The sequence below is a fragment of the Stegodyphus dumicola genome, chromosome 12 (assembly GCF_044657685.1).
Source record: "Stegodyphus dumicola isolate Sdum_Otavi_A_Nest chromosome 12, ASM4465768v1".
NCBI lineage: Eukaryota > Metazoa > Arthropoda > Arachnida > Araneae > Eresidae > Stegodyphus > Stegodyphus dumicola.
The window spans coordinates 5843046-5868188 of record NC_140779.1 but is presented as its reverse complement, the minus strand read 5'-3'; the positions used below and the strand labels follow the sequence as shown (position 1 = coordinate 5868188).

At 34.7% G+C, this 25143-nt stretch overlaps 2 protein-coding genes across 2 annotated transcripts in view; one reads left to right on the top strand and one right to left on the bottom strand.

Moving 5' to 3' along the window:
• The window catches only part of LOC118197442 (uncharacterized), a 576327-nt gene that overhangs the window by 166195 nt on the left and 384989 nt on the right, over positions 1 to 25143 (bottom strand). The gene's annotated exons all lie outside the window — the stretch shown is intronic.
• The window catches only part of LOC118198179 (transforming growth factor-beta-induced protein ig-h3-like), a 70352-nt gene that overhangs the window by 6866 nt on the left and 38343 nt on the right, over positions 1 to 25143 (top strand). Inside the window, exon 2 of the mRNA XM_035369795.2 lies at positions 24145 to 24483. Within this exon, the coding sequence (XP_035225686.1) occupies positions 24145 to 24483 (339 nt within the window). The remainder of the gene's footprint in view (positions 1 to 24144; positions 24484 to 25143) is intronic.

The window sequence follows — 25143 nt, the reverse complement described above, 5'->3', positions numbered from 1 at the left end:
TTTACAGTCGTCCATGAACTACTATAAACACGCTGACACGATCAGCGACGCAGCCTTCAGGTTATCAGGCTATCACGGTGGAGACAGCTTCACGCCAAAGCGCTAGAGTGCAGCTCTCGACTCTGCTTGGTCCTTCTCGACACTCTCCACGCTACAACTCGCGATGCACTCGACGATAGACGAGAGTATAGCTCTCGACTCAGCACGGTATAAGTGTATATAACTCGGCGATGCACTAAAAGACTCTCTCGATGCACTCGACGACCAACTCGGCGCTGGACTTCGAGACACTCGCTCAATGACTGACTATCAGCTCGCTAGACGAGGCACACACACTCTCGATGTTGGACACACACTAACTGACTGCGGACCAGCAGGGTTTATATAGCTTTCGGCTTGTGTTCGGGAACATTCTGGGCTAAACCGGTAAGAATTCGTTCCAGAAGGTTCTACATCCGTCTATGGGATATCTTCAATTTTATCGCCAAATGGGCGATTTCTCGCCAAATGTAGCAACCCTGCCTTCTCTTGCCATTTTATGGCAACCCTAAGACTGCTTTGCGGGGAAGCTATCTCACCGCGCCTGTACGTTTCGTAACGATATGTAAAAGTAATAGTGAGATGATGTTGATAAAGCTTAATAAATTTGTATTTTCTATCTGGCCGAGACCGGGAAGCATATTTCACAAGTGCACATCTGTGTAGCCACCAAGGGAGTGGCTTCTAGGATGGACCAATGAGCATCCAGTAATATTTCTGTCGTGTCACATGACCTTTCGCACGCTTTAAAGTTTAGGCAAGATGGTTGAAAATATTTTGCCACGCAATTTTCTGTACAAAATTCTGTACATCGTCTATTTCTTCTGAAAATTTTCATTCCGAAGTTAGATCAAACGTAAGCAATTCTGAAGATTTCACTACCTGGTTGAAAGAATTTGAAATAAATACAAACACATGTTGGATACTCCGCAAAAATATACATGCGAAATATTACTTAATAAAGTGATAAATAAGACGAAAGAAATATGTGATTAAGATCCGAGCCCAAATGCTATCTTTACATAAAACTATGCATATGAGAAAAATATTGACACCAGTTATATATGTAAATAGAAGTCAGTACTTTTTATTTCAATCCATATGAAAAAGATGTTCTATAATAATAACCAATGCAGAATTTCAAAGTGAGCTTTACTAATTTGCATTTAGTGTGTTAAATTTCAGATTTAATAACTGCTCACTCTTAAATGTACTGTCTACAGAAGAAATACTCATCAAACAGAATGAATTTATCTATTCACAACGAATATATTCAATTTATTCACATATAACTTTTAATATTAACAATGGATATAATCAGATCATACACAATGTATTCTGAATCTTACACTTAAACTTTCAAAATCAAAACACTAACTTTCAAAATCAAATGAATGCAAGCACGGAAATAAGAAAACACTAGATTCATTGTAACACTTCTAGTCATTCTCAGCTCAAAATAAAATTTAAAAAAAAAAAAAAAAAAAAAAAAAAAAAAAAAAAAAAAACTATATACATGAATTCTCTTAATCCACATTTGTTAGTAAATGCATAATATTCGAGGCTAATTGTAGCTTGAGACATTTTCTCGGTGTAAAGAGCGATAACATGCCGTGAACATCAATCCAAATATCAATGCGTGATAAAAATCGCGAAAGTGAAATGTCGGCGATTAATTAAACTCATAAAACGAAAGCACTACGAGATTTTCTACTTTTACGCCATACATTTATAACTGCGAAACAATGCAAATTGAAACGTAAACAACATACGCCTACGTGCACGAAGATTTAGCGTCACAAGAGCAATAGAAGCTGATTGGTCCAATTTCGAAACCCCTCCCTCAGTGGCTACGCTGATGTGCACTTGTGAAGTATGCGACCGGGAATCCGTAAGATCTACCTGAGAACGGAAATTAAATTCAGACACAATCGTATGTTTCACAAAACAATGCCCTTTTTAATACCATTTTGTTTTTTCTGCCAGGGATAACAAAGGTGGTTGTACAGTTCAGTATCGTTCCGTGTAACGTTTTTGTTGAAACTTGGTTGAAAGTTCTTTCAGTACTCTGTCACGTTGTCCGTCTCTAGTACCCAAATGAGTTATTATACAGTACGGGAAATAATTCGCTGACGTATTACTGTACAGTACTGATGATTTCTTTAACAGGATTGTGGTGATGGCGATAAGGAGCGCGCCTTGCGCCCTCCGATAAGTGTGGCAACCCTAGAGGAGAAATTTCTTTCGAGTAGCGAGCAGAGCGAAACAGGCAGGCTGTCGGGCAGTGTGCGCGAAGTTCCTAAATAAAGCTTAATTTTTATTGTGCACTATGTCTTGTTAATATTATATTAATGCAGTAAGAACATAATCTGTGATATGGAATTCGAGGATTGGTGGTAAAAACATAAAAGGAAATTTCCATAATGGTAACCTGGACTGTGTTAAATCGTATGAGCAGTTCTCAAACACTTTCGGTTTTGACTACAAGCCATCACTCAAGATCTCCAAACCAGAAGTAATGGATTACATCGGTTTTCATCCTCCGAATCACAGATGAGTACTAATTATAGATCATTTTAATTCTGTTTTCTACTTATCATTTAATTTAATTTTCTTTAGTTAAATTTTTGCTTTTATTTTGGCTTAAAAACCTTGCACAATGTCTGATGTTCATGCCGTCCAAATTCCGGTTTATAACCGATCAGACCCATCTTTATGGTTTATTATGTGTGAAAGTACTTTTGCTCTTGCCACCCCCAAACCTATCACAGAATTCATTACTAAATATAATTATGTAGTTTCTCATCTTCCTCCAGATATCGCATCACTAGTACGGGATTTACTTATGAAACCAGACCCTATTGATCCATATGCAAAGCTTAAAACTGAGTTAATAAATCGTTCAGGAGAATCTTCTCAGCAAGAAATTCGCCAATTATTATCTGGAGAAGAATTAGGTTCTCGAAAACCTTCCGATTTGCTTAGAAATATGAAACGTCGAGCAGAATCTTTAAATGTTCCTGATAACTTAATGTTAGAATTATTCCTTCAACGTTTGCCTTCGACTGTTCAGTCTATTTTGGCAGCGGTTTCCAATTTAACTGTAGATAAAGCTGCAGAAATTGCCGACAGAATTTTAGAAGTAAATCCAACCCCAGGGACTTGTGCCGTTTCTCGCACAGTCGATCAGTCTCTTGAGGATAAATTATTTAAACAAATAGAAAAATTAAACAAACGTATTGATCGCATTTCTCTTTCTCGTGGTCGCTCGCCAAATCGCGGAGATCGCAATAAGGAAAGAAGCAATTCCAAAAGGAGAGATTATTCTGTTTGCTGGTATCATAGACGTTTTGGGAAAAAGTGTAGAGATGACAAATGTACAAAACCTTGTTCATGGCAGGGAAACGAAACCAGCAAAGAATAGAGGCGACTTATTCTTTGCCTCAAGTTTCACGTCGCCTGTTCGTTCGTGACCGTAGAACAAACCTTTCATTCTTGGTCGATACCGGCTCTGACGTGTCCTTACTTCCAGCAAATAATTCTCAAAAACGGAATTCGTCCCAACAAACACTTTTCGCTGCTAATTCTTCTACTATTCATGTTTATGGTCAAAAAACACTTTCTTTGGATTTCAAATTAAGACGACAGTTTACATGGACTTTTCTTATAGCAAATGTTAGTACACCCATTCTTGGAGCAGATTTTCTCCATTTCTTTGAATTGGTGCCTGATCTCAGAAACAAATGTCTCAAAGATTTAAAAACGCATTTTAAAACCGTCGGTTGCGTGAAAAATGCAAGCATTTATTCAGTAAAAACTGTATTTAATGATACACCATATCACAAAATTTTAAAAGAATTTCCTTCAGTTACTAGATTACCAGATCCTAACCAACCTGTTAAACACAACACCGTTCATTATATCATAACTAAAGGTCCACCTGTGGTTGCAAAACCTCGTCGGTTAGCTCCAGATCGCTTAAAAATAGCAAAACAAGAATTTCAAACTATGATGCAATTGGGGCATTTGAGACCTTCGAGCAGCAATTATGCATCCCCACTTCACATGGTTCCAAAAAAGGGAAGTCTGGAATGGAGACTTGTAGGAGATTATCGAGCCTTGAACGCTCAAACGATAAAAGACAAATACCCTATTCCATGCTTAGCCGATTTTACTGCTGCATTGCACGGTACTAAAATTTTTAGTCATGTCGACCTGATTAAGGCATACCATCAAATACCAATTAACCCAGCCGACATCCACAAAACCGCCATATGCACACCGTTCGGTTTATTCGAAAGTACCCGTATGCAATTCGGCTTATGCAATGCATCTGCGACTTTTCAACGTTTTATAGATGAAGTCACGCGGGATTTAGAAGGCGTTTACGCTTTCGTCGATGACTTGCTCATAGCCTCTAAAGATTCTGAGGAACATTGCAGGCATTTGAAAGCTTTATTTTCCAAACTTCAGAAATATGGACTTTGCATAAATGTTTCAAAATGCACCTTTGGTCAAACATCTATTGATTTCTTAGGTTTTCACCTTAGTGAAAACGGAATTGAACCTCTTCCTGACAAAGTCAAATGTATTTTAGATTTTCCTCAACCTACCACTCTCACTCAGCTTCGCCGATTTTTAGGCATGTTTAACTTTTATAGATGTTTCATACTTAAAGCAGCACATATTCTTTCTCCTTTAATAAAATTGTTAGAAGGCTATATTAATAAAAAGAAATCTCGTTCTCGTGTTCAGGATTCATCCCCACAATTAAATTGGAACGAGAATGATGAACAAGCCTTTATTGCTGCCAAAAATGCCATTGCTCAGGCTACCCTTTTGAGACACCCTATTCTCGGAGCCCAGCTAAGCATCTGGGTAGATGCCTCAGACGTCGCAATCGGCGGCACACTTATGCAGTTGTCTCAACAAACATGGGAACCTATAGCATTTTTCTCTATGAAACTCAGTAAAAGTCAACAGAAATGGTCCGCGTACGATAGGGAATTATTTTCTATTTATTCTGCAATTAAGAAATTCCGACACATGTTAGAGGGCAGAAATTTTATAATTTATACGGATCAAAAACCGTTAATATACGCTTTTAAACAGAACCCTCATAAATGTTCACCTCGACAATTGCGCCATTTAGATTTTATTTCTCAGTACTCTACTGATATTAGGCATGTGCAAGGTTCAAAAAACGTCGTTGCTGACGCTCTTTCAAGAATCGAAATTGATTCCATAACAAAATCTCCATTTTTGGATTTTAAAAAAATTTTCGGAAGCTCAACGGCATGATCCGGAGGTACAAAACCTTCTCAAAAACAACACATCATCTTTGAAACTGGAATTTAAACCGTGCCAATATTCTGATGGTAATATTCTTTGTGACATATCAACAGACATTCCTCGTCCATTTGTTCCGAATTCCTTTCGCAGACTCATCTTTAATCATCTGCATAATCTGTCACATCCAGGAATTGCAGCTACTACGAAGCTTATTTGTTCTCGTTATGTATGGCCCGATATGAAACGTCATATCAAAAATTGGGTGAAATCCTGTGAATCTTGCCAAAAATCGAAAATTACTAGGCATACTAAAGCACCACTGGGCACATTCTCTCTTCCTGATGCACGTTTTTCAGAAATCCATATGGATATCGTCGGACCGTTACCTCCATCAGAAGGCAACGTGTACCTTTTGACTCTAATAGATAGATTCTCCAGATGGCCTGAAGCCATTCCCATCCCGGATATGAAAACGGAAACCATTTGCAGAGCCATCTTCAACTGTTGGATATCTCGTTTTGGCTGCCCATCGATCATAACAACAGACCAAGGTTCTCAAATGAGATCCGCACTTTTTGCAGAATTCACGCGCATTTTGGGTACGAACAGAATCACAACAACAGCCTATCATCCAATGTCAAACGGCATTGATGAACGATTTCATCGACATTTAAAATCTTCTCTCAAGGCTCACGAGACCAATAACTGGACTGAAACATTACCAGTTGTTATGCTTGGTATTCGGACAGCCGTAAAGGAGGATCTACAGTCATCTTGTGCTGAACTGGTGTACGGCACAACTCTCAAGCTGCCTAGTGATATGATAACGTCATCTAAGATATCTCCGTATGACACACAATTTATCACGAATCTTCGGCATAGAATGCAACAGTTGAATCCAATAGCAACATCTGCACATTGCCAAGAAAAATGTTACGTAAGTGCTACCTTAAAGTCGTGTACGCATGTATACTTACGTGTCGATCGAGTAAAGCCACCTCTGTGCCAACCATATACAGGTCCGCATAAAGTTCTTTCTAGAACGGACAAAACTTTCACAATTGATATTAACGGTCTGAAATCTACTGTGTCTATAGACCGTGTGAAACCAGCCTATTTGCTTTCGGACTCTAATTTGCCTGAACTGAAAACAAATAAAGACTTAAAGACAGTTCAGCAGAATAAATCTGCAAACGAACTCTCTAAGACACAAACTGTCACCAGATCGGGAAGACATGTTCACTTCCCTAAGAAACTTGCTTCTTACATAACAATTTAAAACATTTTTTTTAAATTCATATCTTAACATATTTCTTGTTATTTCATGTTTATTATATGTGTCAATACCTTGTTATATATTGAATTTCATTTTGATCTTTTCTAATTTTATATTCTAATTTTGTAATCATGTAAAAATACCCGACAATACGGATACTCTGAGATAATTTCATAACCTATGTCGTTCCTTTGAATAGCCATTAAAGGAACTGGGGGGAAACTCTGTGGTGATGGCCATAAGGAGCGCGCCTTGCGCCCTCCGATAAGTGTGGCAACCCTAGAGGAGAAATTTCTTTCGAGTAGCGAGCAGAGCGAAACAGGCAGGCTGTCGGGCAGTGTGCGCGAAGTTCCTAAATAAAGCTTAATTTTTATTGTGCACTATGTCTTGTTAATATTATATTAATGCAGTAAGAACATAATCTGTGATATGGAATTCGAGGATTGGTGGTAAAAACATAACAGGAAATCACCATAGGATAAATGAATGTAATTTTGTTTTCCACAACCGCCACATCCTAGCGATTCTGCAGCCAATTATCCTATGGTTCCTTCTTAGTCGTCATTTTGGCCTTTTTACATCGCTTATTAACTCCTGGTAAGTAGTTTCGGTTTTTCGAAACGAATCGGAAATGTATTTCATACTTTACGGGTTTGTCATTTGGCATTCTATAGAATGCCCAGGGAATGCGTGAAACATGAATCTTCCATACATTGCCGGCTAGTATTTAGGCATTATATAGAATGCCTAGGCATTCTATACAATGTCGGAATTCAAACTTTGTCGGTAACATATATATATTACATTTTATATGTATTTCATTAACATACTTGTAGCCTAAAAGGCAAGCAACGATACTTTGGAAAATACGAATAAGCGAAATAAATCTTTCAGCATATTTTGGCGATTTGGGAGGGGGGGAGTTGACGTAATTTATATCTAGCGTGTTTATTTTATTTATTTATTTATTTATTTTTTCATTTTTACCCAGTAATGTTTTTTCTTTTTGCGTGTTCGTATTAGTTTCTTTCGGTATCTGAATTCGCGTTTGGGGTATATTCTTGACTATTTGAAAATGAGGAGTAATTTTTGTAAAAAAAAAAATTTGTGTATTTATTTTAGTATGCTTCTTTTGTTTCTGTTTACTCTAATGTTCAAGAAGGATGAAACATGTGTTCAGAACTCCTTAATTTATCTTGTTTAATGTTTTAATTGATTACCCCCTGACGAATCTGATCAAAGCATTAAACTATAAATAATTAAGTTGCAGTTTATCATTAACGTTTTTAAAAAATATTTTGCTTATTTTTATGTATAATTTAAAGATAAGTTTGATTAATATTTTATTTCATTCGCTAAGAAATTTTGCTAGTATAATCACTTTCTGAGAAAAAATTTTATTTTGTAAAATTTAATTTTTTAATAGTTGTTCTGTATAAAAAAATATGTATGAAAAATTTCCTTGTAGCAACCATTGCTGCCAGCATCGTTGCACAGCAGTGTCTGTACGCTGCAGGTGGCGGCCTATTGCTCGGTATGCCGACCCACCTTCACGCAACCCTACAATGCGACCACGTTCGAAGTCGTTTCGTTGTCTGTAATAAAGGCTTCGATATCGTCGCAATGGCATCTTTGGTTGCTTCTTTACGGAATTACAATGACAGCAGGAAAGAAAAAAAAAAAAAAAAAAATGTGAAATGTTTCAGATTTTAAATTACGTCCAAAGGGGCGTTTTTTAACATTTTGTGTGTTACCTTTCTTTATTAAATATCATGTTCCTCGCACTTAAACCATAAGATCCAGTGCAACAGCAATATCGCAAAATAGTTTTAAAACGAGCATATCTTTAGAATTTCCGATGCAGAGACTCACGCGCTGGAGATAAAAATGTTTTTTCTGCACAACGTTGCCATTGCTCGCTTTGAAATCCTTGAGTTTGTTAATCAAAAATTCGTCAAAGTTTTAAAAAATAGGAAATCGATCATAAAACAAATTTCAAATTTTAAATTTGGTCTTCCACATGCTCATATTCGTTGGAGGATTACGTTATTCAAAATTCGATGACTCTATGTACCGTTGTTTTATCACAATACGAGAAATATACATACATTTATGCAGATTTTTCATTATTTAATTTCTTCAAATATAATGCAGGACTCTAACATTTTATGGCAACAGTTTGAAAAGTGAACCGACATTTATCCGTCCGACGCAAAATGCCAAAACAAAACTAATAGTCCTTCGGGATTCAAATCCCTTTGGACTAAAAATATTCATCCCCTGTTGGGAATCCTGTTCTGGGAGGGAAACGTAGATGTTAAATGAGAAGGTAAAGGAAATGTTTGTTCCAAAGTAATAAAAATAAAAAAGGACATTACGACCAAAGAGGCGTTTTTTCACGTTTTGTGTGTTAACTTAATTTATTAAATATCGTGTTCTTCGCACTTAAACCATAAAATTCAGTTCAACAGCAATATCGCAAAATAATTTTAAAATGAGCATATCTTAAGAATTTGCGATACATTGAACTGCGGTGCTTAACCACCAGGGTGCTTGGCGCTATAACCCTACCCCTCATCGAATAACATGATAAAAGTTTCGAATTATGAGAAATATAACTGAATGTGCTAAATAATTAAATGAGTAAGAGTTTAAATTCATAATTGCTAATAGTTAAATACATATTTTTTTCTTAAGTACCTAATTACTAATCCATACATAATTAACTATTTTTTTAACAACTATTTCACAGAAGAATACATGTACACACAAGAGAAACAAAATACGAAGTGCGACGCCTTAGTGCCACTAGTAAAAACAAAATGCAATCAGGAGGAAAAAAGAACAATATACAATAAAGAATCTGAGCAACAACTTGCATAACTCATATGCAAAATTACATATTACTAACATTTAGGATAGTCCTTGGGCGTTTACTGAAATTGGGGTCCCTAGTATCATAACTATAGTTAACAACCACAGGATTGTCCAGAAGTTCCTGTTTATCATAAAATGCCCTAGATAGGCGGCAATAAAAATCACAAAGATCCTCTATTCTTAACTCTTTACGAATTTGGCTATTCCGAATGTACCAGGGGGCATTACATATCATACGCAATACCCCGTTTTGGGCAGCTTGTAACTGCCTTCTCAAACTTTTGCACGAGTATGCCCAGACGAGGCATGCATAACTAAGAATTGGACGCAACATGGTTTTGTAAATGAGCAACTTATCGCAATTCCGGTTCATTTGCCTTGAAACTGTAATCATTTGCATGTTCGATCAAGATGTTTTTGTATACCAAATTTCGTCACGATTGCAAAAGTCCTTCTTGGTGCTTTGATTTTTTTCTGCAAAAGAGTGTATATATCAGAAGTCTTAAGAAACGGTAACGACTTTTATTTTGCCCACTAGGATTTGGCCTCAAATTAATGCTTGTCTGAAAGTCCTCCGCAATTATGGCATGTTAACGATTCAGTATTTATAGGGAAATACTGCCTGAAATCTGTTCTTCAGATAACTATGTTCATGATAACAGTTACGGCGATTAACCATTTTCGCCAAATCATTTCGAAAGGTAGACGTTTTATTCCAAGATCCAAGATTCTCTTCTTAGTCTAATGTCTGGAGTAGTTAATTAAATGGAAGTAACATACAGGATGATTAAGAACCTCTTTAATGAGTTCCGCGGTTAAAGACTTCTGTTCGATGGTACGGCTTCAGTTGCCAGTTAAGACGGAAATGTTGTGTTACAATCAGAGATGAGCGGAAGTGGCTATACTTTGGTGTTTCTGATTCTCATGTCTATGCTTAGCAGAATCACGTATGTATCTCTGTCCGAAAATTCTGCTGTAGTTCGTGGCAAGAGAAGTAGCCCTGAAATCGTTATCTTTTAATCAAAACTATGATAATCTTTGACAAAGTCGTGCAGTCATGATTAGTGCTTACACGTCTGCGACGACTTATAGATGGCAGCCATTTCGCAGCAGTGATTCTTCGTGGAATTCCATAAATGAATTCGGAAAAATAAGAATAAGAGATTAACCCTCTGACTGCTCAATTTGTGGACCGAAATCGCTTCAAAAATTGTGTAATTTTTTTTTTTTTTTTTTTTTTTTTTTTTTTCAAATTTTAAATCTATATATATTGGAGAATTGAAAAATGCATTTTTTCTTTCTAGAAAATATTTTTTATATAGATTTTTATCATGAGAAACTAAGTTGCCAGAAATACCAATTTTTAAATGTTATCACCAAAAAAAAAAATTTTTTTTAATAAATTTCAGTCGAATTACAGTTAATTTCTATTTATTGCATAATATAAAAGGTAGAATTATAAAATTTAAGAAAATATAAAGCACTGAGGGGAAAAATACATTAAAAATGCAGTTTAGTATGATAGAGTTCAAAACGGGATTCAAGGGCAAAGTCCAACTTCACAGTTTTTGCACGAGATTCAATAAATCTAATTAATAATCAATTTAATTATTAATCTAATCAAAAATCTAATTAATAATTTAATAATTTAATTAAATAATCAAGATAATCGCTGAATGTTTTCGAGCGACCATTTCTGCAAGAAAAAAGCGGCAAAATGTCGTGTTTGAGCGGTAATTCCACGTGCCTTCAAACGCCCCAATTTAGCGGACAACTAACGATATTTGTTGTCCAAAACGTAAACTAAACGTCTAATACTGTATATAATTTATTTCAGTGGTCAAATGGGGAAAAAACGGGATGCGCTCATCAATAAAGGAAGAAAAACACATGCCCGCGGAAATCGCGGGATGAGCGCAGATTTTGCTACATTTGAGTTGCCCGTGGAAATCGCCGGATAAGCAGTCAGAGGGTTAATACAAATTTTAGATATCATTCATAATTACAGTAATTGTGAATGAGAGAAGAGACAGTGCGAGCGTTTTGCTGATAATGAACTTAAAGTAAATGTAGAATTCATATTAAGTGAAACTAATTACATAAAAATAAATACTGTTAGCTGACATTCATCTTTAGGACTGATATAATTTGATAAAAATATACATTCCAACAAATTCATTAAAATTTGCGTTTGAATTTCAGCATATTTTCTTTTTATCGTTATGAATCACTTTTTTTGTTGTCATATCGATAGAAATGTCATGTAATTAGAGGCTATGGAATTTATTGTGTGACAGAGGAGTAACAAAACATTATATCTACACGCCTATCCGGCTTCGGATGGGGGATTCTCTTTTATAGTATCTAGGACATCGAATTCCTGTTCTTTATATGCCCCAATAACCGTTGTTTGTTTATTACGCGATAAATAAACGGTTTGAGTGGAAAACATCCAAATAATGCGGAGAGTGTTTACAGTATCAAACATAACCATATCACGTATGGATGGCTTGTGAGTAGTATTATGCGGAATGGGCAAACATAATGTAAAACCCAGGGACCGATGTAGCCTAATTGGCGTCCGGGGCAAAAAATTCTTTTGGGGCTCTCCTCTCCTTCGCTGCTCCAGTAAAAAAGAACCGAACTTTATGGAGATATTTAAATTGTTCACCTTATTATAGATATATAACAAAAAAATTGTCTAGAACCTAAAACAGCCATAAAGTCCTCACCTCCCTAATGGTCAGACGATATATCGTTCTGTCCATTTTATTGATTTTCTAACAATTTTATGTCCATCATTAAAAGGATATAGCACATCTGAAGAGCCAAAATTTGACTGGTATTTTCTTTAAAAAACGTTCATTAAAGAAGGAAACTTAAAATAAACCTTCTATTCGATCTGGGGGCCCACTTTGATGTGGAGGCCCCGGGCAACTGCCCCATATGCCCCTGCCTTAGTCAGGCTCTGATAAAACAACGAAATGTGAAGAAACTAATGCAGGAATGTTCAAAAGAATAATAATAATATAGATTCATAGAATTCAAATCCCGATTTTAAGTATGTATATGTACATTCATTGAGATACTGTTGGTTAAAATTTGGATGGAACTTAGGCAGACAGCATTATGTGCTTTGATCATACCTGTCTAACGTAACATATAGTGTTAGAAGCAATTAAGTATATTTTAAATAATGTTAATCAGATATTATTAAAAAGTTGTAAAGAACTTATTTTATTCTAGATTATTCTCTAAACCTTATTCTTAATTTCTTACTTTTCTCTTCTGATTTCAGTTTCTGCCATAATGCAAATTTTAATGACGTGTATGCAAATTCGAAGTGAGTTCGAAACCAATATTTAAGCAGCGGTTATTATATCTGTGTAAACCTGTATTTGGTGTTCTATCTTTTTCTGTATTTTACAGTTCTTAATGAAGATGTTTTGAGTTTTGTGTATGTTTGCTTTGCCACGAAGTGAGAAATAAATTAATGAATAAGAAATGCATCTCTCATGAAATTCGAGGAAATGAGTTTAAATGAAATGCAGCAAAAAATGTGTATAATTTAATAGGCTACACAAGAAAGTCGTGTGTGTCACCATCATATTTTTTTATTTACGTGGAACTTCTACTGAGTTTTATAGATGATTTCGGGAAGGTGCATGAGATTGCACGATATTTTTAGCCCAAAGGGCATTAGCCCAGAAGGGCTATTAATTTCGTTTTGGCATTTTCCCTTGGTCCACTGTAAATGTTGGTCCTTTTTCAAACTGTTGCCACCAAATTTTAAAGCCCTAAATTATATTTAAAGAAATTAAATAATAAAGAATCTAATTCAGAAGTCAAACAACAGAAATCAGCGTTAATTTTCAAAATTTTCACAGTTGAAAATTAACGCTGATTTTTGTTGTTTGAATTCTGAATTAGTACTTATTCGGCGTGTTATTGTGTCTTAATTAATAAAGAATCTGCATGAATGTATGTATGTTTCTCTTACTGCGGAAAAACAACGAACCTAGAGACATGAAATTTTCAATAAGTTGTCCTCCACTAGAATATGGGCATCTGGAAGCCCGAACTTGGAATTTGAATTTGTTTTATTATCTATTTCATATTTTGTGAAACTTTAACGAATTTTTGATAAGGAACAAACTCAACGATTTTAAAGTGAGCAATGGCAATCACTGTACGGAAAAAACGTTTTTATCTCCAGCGCGAGATTGTGTATCAGAAATTCTAAAGATATACTCTTTTTAATTCTGTGATATTGCTGTTGAATTGAATTTCATGATTTTAGTGTGAAGAACATATTTAATAAATAAAGGTAACACAAAAAAAGGTTAAAAAACACGTCCATTTGGGCGTAATATAAATAAGTATTAAATTTAAGTATTAAAACGTGCAAATTCCTTACAGATTCCTCTGTTTTGATTTTTCTACGAAACAGCAGTTCTGATACTTGTAGTAGTTGTTCTATAAGTTGTTCTAAGACTTGTAATATCAGTTCTGAGTAGTTGTTCTATAACTTCAGCCATTTCCGAAATAGCGTGTGAAAATCAGTTAAATTTCCAAAGGAATTTTTTTGTGTAATATTATTTATTGATGTTCCACAAAAATTCTGAAGGGCGAAACTGATTAATGGATTTCTTTTACTTTCTGGAAATCTCTAGAAAACAAAAGCTGGCTGAATTACGTGTGTTTTTTTAGTCAATGTCAGATCCAGAAGAAATATATACGTGAGAAGATTTAGGACTTTCAAATGTATCCTAGTAAATAAAGGCATGTCTAGAAGATGCGTTGCCTGGTAGTTCGGTCCGAGGTTCGAATCCCGCGAACGGGCTGGCTGCATGGGCGTTTTCGTGGTTTTCCCCATGTGTAACGTGTATACGAGCCAGTTTCCCTTAGAAAGTCCTCCACGAAGGCATCCCTCCTCTTAGGCAGATAGCCCTCGAGGCTTTGCCATAATCACACACACACAGAAGATGCGTTGCGGATGAACAAACATAAGCAATGAAGCAAAGTGTGAGCAGTCTTTGCTATCACGTAAGCCCTCTCCCGTAAACTTCGAACTCGTTCATCTATCATTAAATTCCCCACAGTGTTCTTTAAAAAATGGGGCGGGAGTTCAGAATGTAGATAGATCTCTATCATTAAAAGAGTCAAATTACATACACACAGACACTACTTTATTTAATGTGAATATCTGCGCAGAATAATGACCTTTAGATCAATCGTTTATCGCTTCCCGCTCGCAGAAGTATTTTGCTTGCCTACTGAATTACCTTTAGCCACTTCAGGAACACATCCAAAAATTACCTATACAGTTCCTAAAAATTACCTATACAGTACTAGGGTTTATTATTATTATTATTATTATTACCGAGTTATTTTAAGCAAAATATCTAATTACAGCGTTATTTTAAGCAAAATGCGTAAGTAAAACAAGCATTTCAAGTTACAAAAAAGCCAACATTACGCAGTTATTTTATGCAAAATAAAAAACTTACTATTCATACTTACATGTGAGGAAACGGCTAACATGACAGGGACAACTGTATTTTCTCTCTCTCTCTCTCTATATATATATTTGTAATAATAAAATTCCATAGTCAAGAATACACTTAAAATTCTAACTGTAACTAAAAATTCTTTTCATTTTTAATGGCGACGGTCTCTTATTTGAAAGTACGTGGAATTAAATCCACAGCCCCGTAGTCAAGTTGTTTTTCCCCGCCTTTTCTACACATACGGTTTTAGAATGTTCTGGAAATATTTAAAGCGAACTGGATTGGCTGACGAGGCTGACGTCATTTCTTTGAAGCTCCGCCTTTCCAGAGGCTATAAAAAGACTCGCAAAGGAATATCGGGGGCTTTTTTAAGATGTGAAATATTTATCTCTAATCCTTACAACTTTTTAGAAGTATTACTGTGTTAAAAGTATTTTTTGAAAGTATTTACTGTGTTGAATTACTGTAAGTAAAATTCTACGTATTTGTGGCACATCATAAATACCGTATTTTTGTTGGTGTTGATTTGTTGCAATGTCTTTTCCACACTAAAGAGAAGCTAAGAAAAAGCAAGAGTGGTGAGTTTTTAACTGCAGTTACCCAATTGCATAGACTTAATTCATTTTTTCAAAATTTGACCAAGAGCACCTCAAGGAATTTATCGCTTTGCTCTTTTTTTTTTTTTTTTTTTGTCAGGCTCAATTTTATGGCAGATATCTCTCACGTTATTTAGAGCATAAAGGGTAAAGGGGGAAGCTTTGAAGCATTTTTCCATAAAACGACTAAAATACTCAACCGCTTTATTGGACTATCTTTTAAGATAGACGGTTAATGCTCGGCTGATCTTTCGAAATTGTTCCAGTTTGAGTATCTCCAAAGCGTAACGATTATGAGAGCTATTTACAGCACACAGGTAACAAATTCGTGTATAACCAAATATGTTTATATGTTTCACGAACAAGGAAATGCTATTTATGAGACAGAAGCAAATTAGATTTTCGTGGTAATGCTCACAACTAAAGTAATTTCGGTTTAGTATTGTCAGCTGAGATAGTTTTATCTTTCTGAAAGCTGTATTTAATACCTCCAAAAAGCGTTATTATTTTCACTCGGAAGAAAATTCTGACCGTTACGAATAAAATCAGGAACATACGAAGAAGTTATTACGAATCGACGAGTCATAAGATCTTTATCTATCGTATTATAAAAGAGCATTGCTAGTCAGAGTAACAAAACAGGTAATTCGACATATAATAGTGTCTGTATTTGTTAATAACGTTTATATATAGTAACAAGTATAATTTTATATATTTGTAAAATTGTATAATTTTATATATTTGTAAAATTGTATAATTTTATATGTTTGTATTTTTGCTAAGTATACAACAAGTATAATTTTATATATTTGTATATAGACAAGTATGATTTTATATATTTGTATTTTTGCTGGGAGTTGTTTAATAAGAAAAAAAAAAGAGTTAATGAAAAATGTAAAGTTAAACAAGAAGATAAATATTATAAACGATGTTGATATAAATCAGGTACTGACTAATCATGGGCGTTTTCCGGCTTATTTTAATCGGTTCCATGTACAGAATAATGACAAATGCTTCATATGCGACACGTCTGGGGACGTCAGGCACTTCGTCGATGAATGTACGCTTACCCGGAGTGTAAGAGAGAAATATAGAAAGAATTTTAAGGAAGATTTTAAAAGAAACTATTCAAATTTGAAAGTTTTACAGAGACAATAGTGAATATTATAAATACGAACAAAAATGGAATTGGAATTCGCCACTGAGACTCAGATTTTGGACTTTATATGCTTTTTCTTATATTTGTTTATTTCTCCATGTGTAACGTGTATACGAGCCAGTTTCCCTTAGAAAGTCCTCCAAGAAGGCATCCCTTCCCTTAGGCAGATAGCCCTAGTGTGCTTTGCCATAATTAAATACACACACTTATATTTGTTTTTTTCTCGCCAGTCCCCCTTTTTTGACCATACAGCCGGCTAGGAGGATTGAGTTGTGCCCTTATAATGATAATAATATTTGTAAAATTAATAAAATAGGTTTCTAAGACTACGTAGAATGAAATGAAATTTAGAATATCCAATTGAATATTTTTAGCTCTGCGCGTGTACTGTTTGTTCAAAAATATCGAAAAATAAAATAATAGTAAATATGAAATTTTGCTGTAGTACGATATGTTGTAATAATTTTTGCGCATTGTACCTTTTTTTATTTGTATTGAAAGGTTAATAAATTTATAAAATATTTTGTTACGTTCCTGTTTATACCACCTATGCCTCCCAAAAACGTCGCAGGTGAACACTGAAGCTCTTAAAACTAAAATCTTTTTTGAACTGCGTTTCAATTTTTTTAATAATAAAAAAATTTGAAAGCTTTCATATTTTATATTACGCCCCAAAGGGCGGTTTTTTAACGTTTTCTGTGTTATCTTTATTTATTAAATACCATGGTCTTCGCGCTTGAAACAGATAAAATTCTATTCAACAGCAATATCACAAAATATTTAAAAACATTATATTAGAATTTCCGATACACAGTCTCGCGTGCTGGAGTTTTTTTTGTGTGTGTGTGTGTGTTTGTTTGACAGTGTTACCATTGCTCGTTTTGAAATCGTTGAGTTCGTTAATCAAAAATTCGTTAAAGTTTTACAAAATTTAAAATAAATAAATGATAATAAAACAAATTCGAAATTCTGGCTTAAGTGCCTATGGTCGGTTGGAAGACTACGTTATTCAAAATTGTGTGGCTCTAGGTACCGTTGTTTCTTCACAATGCGAGAAACATTCATGCAGATTTAAATATAATACACGACGGTAATATTTGATGGCAACAGTTTGAAAAATGAATCGAGGCAAAACGCCGTATGAAAAGGGCTAACAAATATTCATTTTTATCAGTTGGCAAAAGTAATTATTATTTTCATTTAAGAGAAGAAAAATAATTTTACGAGTTCTTCCTCCGTTTCCCCCCCCCCAGATATTAGACTGTAATATGAAGTATTCAAACTGTACTGCTGGCGCCACCTCGAAAAAAACATTGTTTCCGAATAATATATAAATCCATATCCTTGGAAAATTAGACATGGTCAAATGTTAAGTCCTTGCCCATAACGCAATCTTCGAATGTTGCCATTTGGTAAAACATAAGATGTTTAATTTATCGTTGAAACTTAATCACTTTGTTACGGATTAACAAATGCGCGATTTAGGCAAACATCACACTCCATTTTACTTCCTTAGTCCTCCGCGAAAGCATCTCTCTTGTTAGGTAAATACCTTTCGCATACTGGATTGTAAGTAAAATAAGAATTCCTTTTCTATGCACATTTAGTACTAAAAAGCAGTTTATCTGCGGATTATGACACGCGATTTGATCGTTTGTTTTCATGTGTGAGGAGTCTCTTATTCAAACAGGATGAAATGTTTCAGCGTCAAAGCACAATTGCTGCAACTTTGAAAATAAACAAATAAATAAATCCAAACCGAGACTGTTTATGTAGCGCTTGAACGATTTTCTCCAGACAGAGTAGGTGGAATAGGAAGTCAAACATGTTTCAGAAGTTCATGGCCACAAAAGGATGAGGCCGCATGATTACCGCTATGCCTGCTTTCGGATGTGGGTGAATGACCGCAGTTCTTCTCTAATAGTAATTTTTCTTTTTGGTGCATTTTGAGATATTATATGATGCACACTGTGATAAGGAAATCCTTACATAAAAAAATCTGATATGGACACCACATGACTTCCGTGTACGGCTACATTTAAACTTGTCACCTCGAATTGTTCTGTCTTAATTAACCGATCCTCAAGGCTCATCGAAGTATTCTAACTAAATGAACCGATCCCTCAAGGCAAATTGAAAGTAACTTAAAAAACTGCAAATCTTGAAATAAAATACCCCGGCCAATTTTTATCATACAAAAATCAAATTTTTTGTATTTCTATTTTTTCATAACGAGTATAAGCATTTCCCAGATAAGTATAGGACCGGGAGACAGCAGCAAAATTTAGATTTAATTATTTTTTTTAATTTTAATTATTTTTTTATTTGATACTGCCAAAGCATAAATATTTTCGTCATTTGAAACACTTCTATAGTCTACAACCGAGGATTGCGAAAACAAAGGCTGGGTAAGGACTTGAAAACTAGGTAAAGGTTTTTATAAATACCTTTAGTACGATTGTAATAAAAGAAGGGAGGTGCACAACTAGATGTTATTGCAATTTGCAAAGCCATATACAAAATTTTAACGTTCAACGGTTAATGGTTTTTCAGTTAGGAGAAATACATACGTACGTACAGATGTCACGAAAAGGTCCATTTTTAATCCATTTTACCATTCGTTTTAGAAAAAAGAGAGACCTTTAGTCTGTCCGTACAGACGTCACGTGCAAAAAAATAAATAAATAAAAAAATGTGAAAGTTAAATTATGTCCAAAGGGGCGTTTTTTTAATATTATTTGTGTGTCACCTTTATTTATTAAATATCATGTTCTTTGCACTTAAACCATAAAATTCGGTTCAAGAGCAATATCGCAAAATAATTTTAAAATGAGCATATGTTTAAAATTTCCGACACACAGTCTCGCGCGCTGGAGATAAAAATGTTTTTTCTGTACAACGTTGGTATGGCTCGCTTTGAAATCCTTGAGTTTGTTAATCGAAAATTCGTTAAATTGTTATAAAATCTGAAATCGATAATAAAACAAATTTCAAATTCAAATTAGGGCTTCTACATACCCATATTCTATGGAAGGTGACGTTATTCGAATTTTAATGGCTCTAGGTACCGCTGATTTATCCAAATGAGAGAAACATACATATATTCATGCAGATTCTTCATTATTTAATTTCTACACTAATACAGCGCGATAATATTTGGTGGCAACAATTTGAAAAGTGAAACAACGCAAAATGCCAATACGAAATTAATAGTCCTTCTGGGAAAATTGCCCCTTTGGACCAAAAAATTCCAAATGGATTCGGGAACGGTCAAAATGGATATTTCCGTTTTGAAATATGATATTCGAAATTTTTCGGTAATGTAATACTTTAATTCTTACAAGGAAATAAAAATTATTCGTTGCTTTAGAATCTGAGATTCCCTGATATCACGTTAACAGTCATTAAATCGTTACGCGCTTTCTATATATGTCCTTAGCAGATTCGAAATATTTTTTTCCCTTCTGTATTTTGCTTATTTATTACTCAAAGCTCTCACAAAAGCCCATAGAATCCAAAACGATTACAACTGTACTTTCAACAAATATTTTGTTAACATGCAGCTGTATTCACTAAAACATTTTGGATTATAAAATAAGTGAAAAATCTCTTAAGGTGACAACTTCCGAAAATAACCAGTATTTCTGAAAATATAAATTAATATCGGTATTTATAATATTTCTTTTTGAGATGGCCGGTCCCAAACTCGACCTTTTTTTTTTTTTACAGCAAAATTTCTAATTTTGGTGCGCCTAGTTAAAACGTCTCAACTGGGAATTGGAAGAAAGAATTTCCCGAAGGGGCAGCTTTGTATTTTAAGATGTGTAGGCTCCATTTAGTAACAGACTTACAGGAAAGATCGCTTATGAAACATATGAAATCATGTGACCCAAAAGGATTCAAAACGCTTAATGTTGACATGATATAAGATAGTGGAATCAGCAGAAAACTTTCCTTGAAAATGTAAACATAAATCCAATAAAAATGTGCCCTCAATACACTCAAAGACAATGAGAATAACGTGGTTATATTTACATCTTTTGGAATAACAATATTCATTTTGGTACAGTCTCCTTTTTACCTTCCTCTAAAGCGGGTTGGTGTGACTTGTATTCAAGATTACCCTTGAATTTGTGTTCCTTTTTTTTCTTGAACGCAAAAGTCTGTAGTGTAGTCTTTTGAAAAAATTACATGTGCATACATATATGTATGTCTGTGTGTGTAACAGGAAAAGTAATTTAGAAGTACTGATGTATGAACACTGAAAAGCCGCAGAAATATTGATGGCGCAGCACGTAGATAGCGTAGGAACGTAGATCCACATTGAATAGGAAGACTTCTGATTGCGTAGAATGCTAAAATATCGAATCCGTAATGATTAGGAAACTTGGCAGCCGAGTAAGATTAAATATAATTTTTTTTTTTTTAAAATTTCAATTGACATTTGTAGCCACAATATACTTAGCACTATTATTATTATTATTATTATTGCAATGCCGGGCACTTGCCTATAATGGCACTGGTCACTTCTAAGGCCAGAAATGGTGGCCATTTTATTGTGGAGGCACGTAATAGACGGCCATCTTTGCTTCCTATGAACGGACAGACAATTTTACACCCATGCCTTCTCCGGGATTCGAACCCGGGCCCTTCTGTATAATTTTTTTTTTTTTAAATTTCAATTGACATTTGTAGCCACAATATACTTAGCACTATTATTATTATTATTATTATTGCAATGCCGGGCACTTGCCTATAATGGCACTGGTCACTTCTAAGGCCAGAAATGGTGGCCATTTTATTGTGGAGGCACGTAATAGACGGCCATCTTTGCTTCCTATGAACGGACAGACAATTTTACACCCATGCCTTCTCCGGGATTCGAACCCGGGCCCTTCTGTATCGTCTGGGCGGCCTAATCGGCATTCTAATCGTGCCTATCAAACATTTACATTTTTGAAACTGTTGCGAAAGTGGGAGAGCCCAGCAAAATAGCGTTCAAGTGTCAACAGAGGAAAAGCTAAAGTGCGCAATTATCTGATATGAAAGCTCACCAAGAGAAGGTTTTGGTTTAGGTTAAGAAAGATTTCAGTCTCAAAATTTTGAGTTCAAGTTCCGAATTATTACCTACGTCATCAGCGTTATGCAAGCCATATGGCATAGATTAATCTAAAAATGGCGCAGTTCAGAAAAGTTATTACTACTTTTAGAACACAGAGAGACAATATTTTTTATCTTACACACACAGAGACTTGAAGTACAGACGTCACGCAAAAAAACTGCCAAAACGGGCATTTCCGTTGAAAAATGGTACCCGGAATTTTTCGTGATTACAACACTTCCTTTACTTCGTACAAGGAAGTAAAAAATAATTGGTTTAAATTCAGACGAGTAGCATAAGCATTATTTTAATATTTATCCATTTAATGAACTCATTTTATAATATATAATATGCTGTGAAAGAAACATGGAATAGTGTAGACGGGGAACACGCGGCAAAGAAGGGTTGTAAAGCTGATGGTAGTAATTGCAGGTTGTTTGAGTAAAGGAATTCAAGCGAAGAGCGAAAGAACTATTGTCCAGCTAAATCAGCAGTTATTTAAAATTGACATCGAGACAAACTTTAAAGCAGATAATAAGTTACGTTAAATATTCGCAAAGAACATTTCTGAAATGCGTGTTTTTATTTCTAAAGAAAACACGCATTTCAGTGTAATTATTTCTAAAGAAGCGGAAACAGCCCTACTAGAAAGAAAAAGGCCGAAAATTCCAGCTATTCTCTTAAATAAAGATCTAAATTAGGTAAAAAAATTTAAATAATCAGTATTAATGAATATGATTATTGATTTAGATAAGAAATCATTAGGCTTTAATAAAAGGAAATGCTAAAGTAAAAAACGAAACTAAGTAGTCGGATAATTTGTATGAGTAATTTAAAAAGCAGCAAATTTTCTTCAAGTTAATGAGTAAAATTTAGAATTTAAGGCGTGTTTCATATTCTAAAATCTCATTCATTCATTATGCTTCAACGAATTGGCCATCTTTTTCTCCAGCTTTTTTGGTCCGTATTGTCCACTGATTTATTTCTCTTTGTCATTAATTTTATTAGTTTATAATATTAATAAAGCCTTATATTATAGTATTACTCTTTTAGTGCTTGACTCATATCAGAAACCTTGGGATAGGAAAGGTGCTATATAAATGAATAATCGTCATAACTGGTAATTATATTCTCTGAAGCGACCACTTGAACAAAAGACAAATCAAATCGTCTGAAACCGTGAGTGGTTGGTTGTTTTGAGGAAATTTTGCTATTTTATGTATACAACAATATCTTGCAATTTTTTGGTATTAAATTGGTAGAAAACGTGAATATAAATGAGAATATTTTACTGTAGTTTTTAAAAATATCATGCCGGGTTGGGGTAATAATCATGTAGGAATTAATTAAACATTATCCTGGTATTAATTTAGAAGTCAAAAAACAAAAATCAGCGTTATATTTGCAAATTTTCACAGGACTAGTTTCGATGGTTTTACAGAACCATCATCCTTAGCTGCCAAAATATAAATGAACAAAAATAAATAAGATATAATGACTAGATAAAATAAGAGTGTCTGGACAGGAGTTAAGCTACTGGAGCCATCTATTGATGAAACGAAAACTAAAACATAATTTCCTTAAAGGCTGAAGGCAAAGATGGATTGGAATTAGGGTCGTTAACTAGAACAGAAAGATTTTTTGAATGTGAAACGCCTCTAGAAAATCTAATACATCAATGGATGATCACATTCCAGCCATTCTTATCTTATCTCGTTCATTTGCACTTTGGCAGTTGAGAATGATGGTTCGGTAAAACCATCGAAACTAGTCCTGTGAAAATTTGCAAATATACCACTGATTTTTGTTGTTTGACTTCTAAATTAATACTTATTTGGCGTATTGTTTTATGTTAATTATCCTGGTAACCCAAATGTTCTAATTAATGGAATATCTTTATGTGCATAATCATTTTATAATTATTTTTCCAAATAATTTAGTTCGTTCCAATCTTATTTAGTACGTTTTTCTGAATAGGAATAGCAATTATATATAATTTCGTAAAAGGCAGTAGGAATCGGTGGTGATTCATTTTCAGCTGAACTTGAGTACCTAGTGGGTAACTTAACATCGTGAGTGAGTCGCATTAGAAGTTAACAGATTGTTGTAATGAGATAACCTCTTACCAGAGCTTGATTTTCCTACAAAATTGAAATAATAATAGCAGTAACACATTTTTAAATGAAATGACACTGGTAGAATGATGAATAACTAATACAAAAATGGAAATGCTAAACTTATTATATCTGAACATTAACGTAATTAAATGTCAATCCATGTTTTTCTATTTTCAGTCTACTTGGACTTGGAGATTATGCCCGAGACCTTACAGATCACATCACTGCACAGGCCTCTGTGGCCATGCAGCATATGATCCCTCAGGCAACAAGGGCAGTTAGTGGTTTAGCACCTCGTGGCAGAATACGGTCACAAGAAATTGCAGAGCCGCAGCCAAAAAGAGGACTGATAAGGGTTCCCGTTGGAAGAGAGACTGAAGGTGATGAGAAAGAAGTTGAGGTCTTTGATCCTGTGCAAGTTGAAAAACCTCAGAAACCATCACATCCAGGTGGTGGAATAATTCCCTTTATTCCATTCTCATTTTCATTTGGACTTCTAACACCTTGGTGGGATGGGTAAGTGGCAAAAATTCATTATAATTTATTTAAATCTGTATGTTGGGCTCATACTGTGTTCTTTTGCTCATAAAGCTATGTGTTTACTGCAATAAACATATAATAAAGATTTAGGTGTCAGAAATTTTTTCCTAGTAAAGAAATTTTTTCCTCTTTCAAAATTAGTAAGTCCATATCATTGTCCCAGTCTCATTCCAGATAGTATGTTAACATATGTTAAAATGTGTGTTTGCTTCTGGTATGCTTATTACTATGCTAGGGTGTAGGAAATATGTTTGTGAGTTTTACCACTGTGTTGAGTGGTGGCAGGTAGCACATTTGTATCCTTATAATGATTAGTACATTTGTGAAGTTGCATAATACTTTCTCAAAACATATTTATTTCAATTAGAATCTGCTAACGAGGGTCTTTCTAGTTAAGAGTTCAAGAGCATTCTGGGTCTCTGTAGTCGAGAGTTCAGGAGCCTTCTGAAGTGTTATTCCCGTGGAAAAATTCTTGACTGAATTAGCCACACCTCCTTAATTTTTCAGTTGTATTTTATGTCCTCTGATTCGTTATATCTGGAATGATATCAGAGGGAAAAAAAAATTGGTTCATCAGACCTCCTGAAATCGAGAGGCTTTGACGACAGACACGATGCAGAATGCTAAACTCTTCTG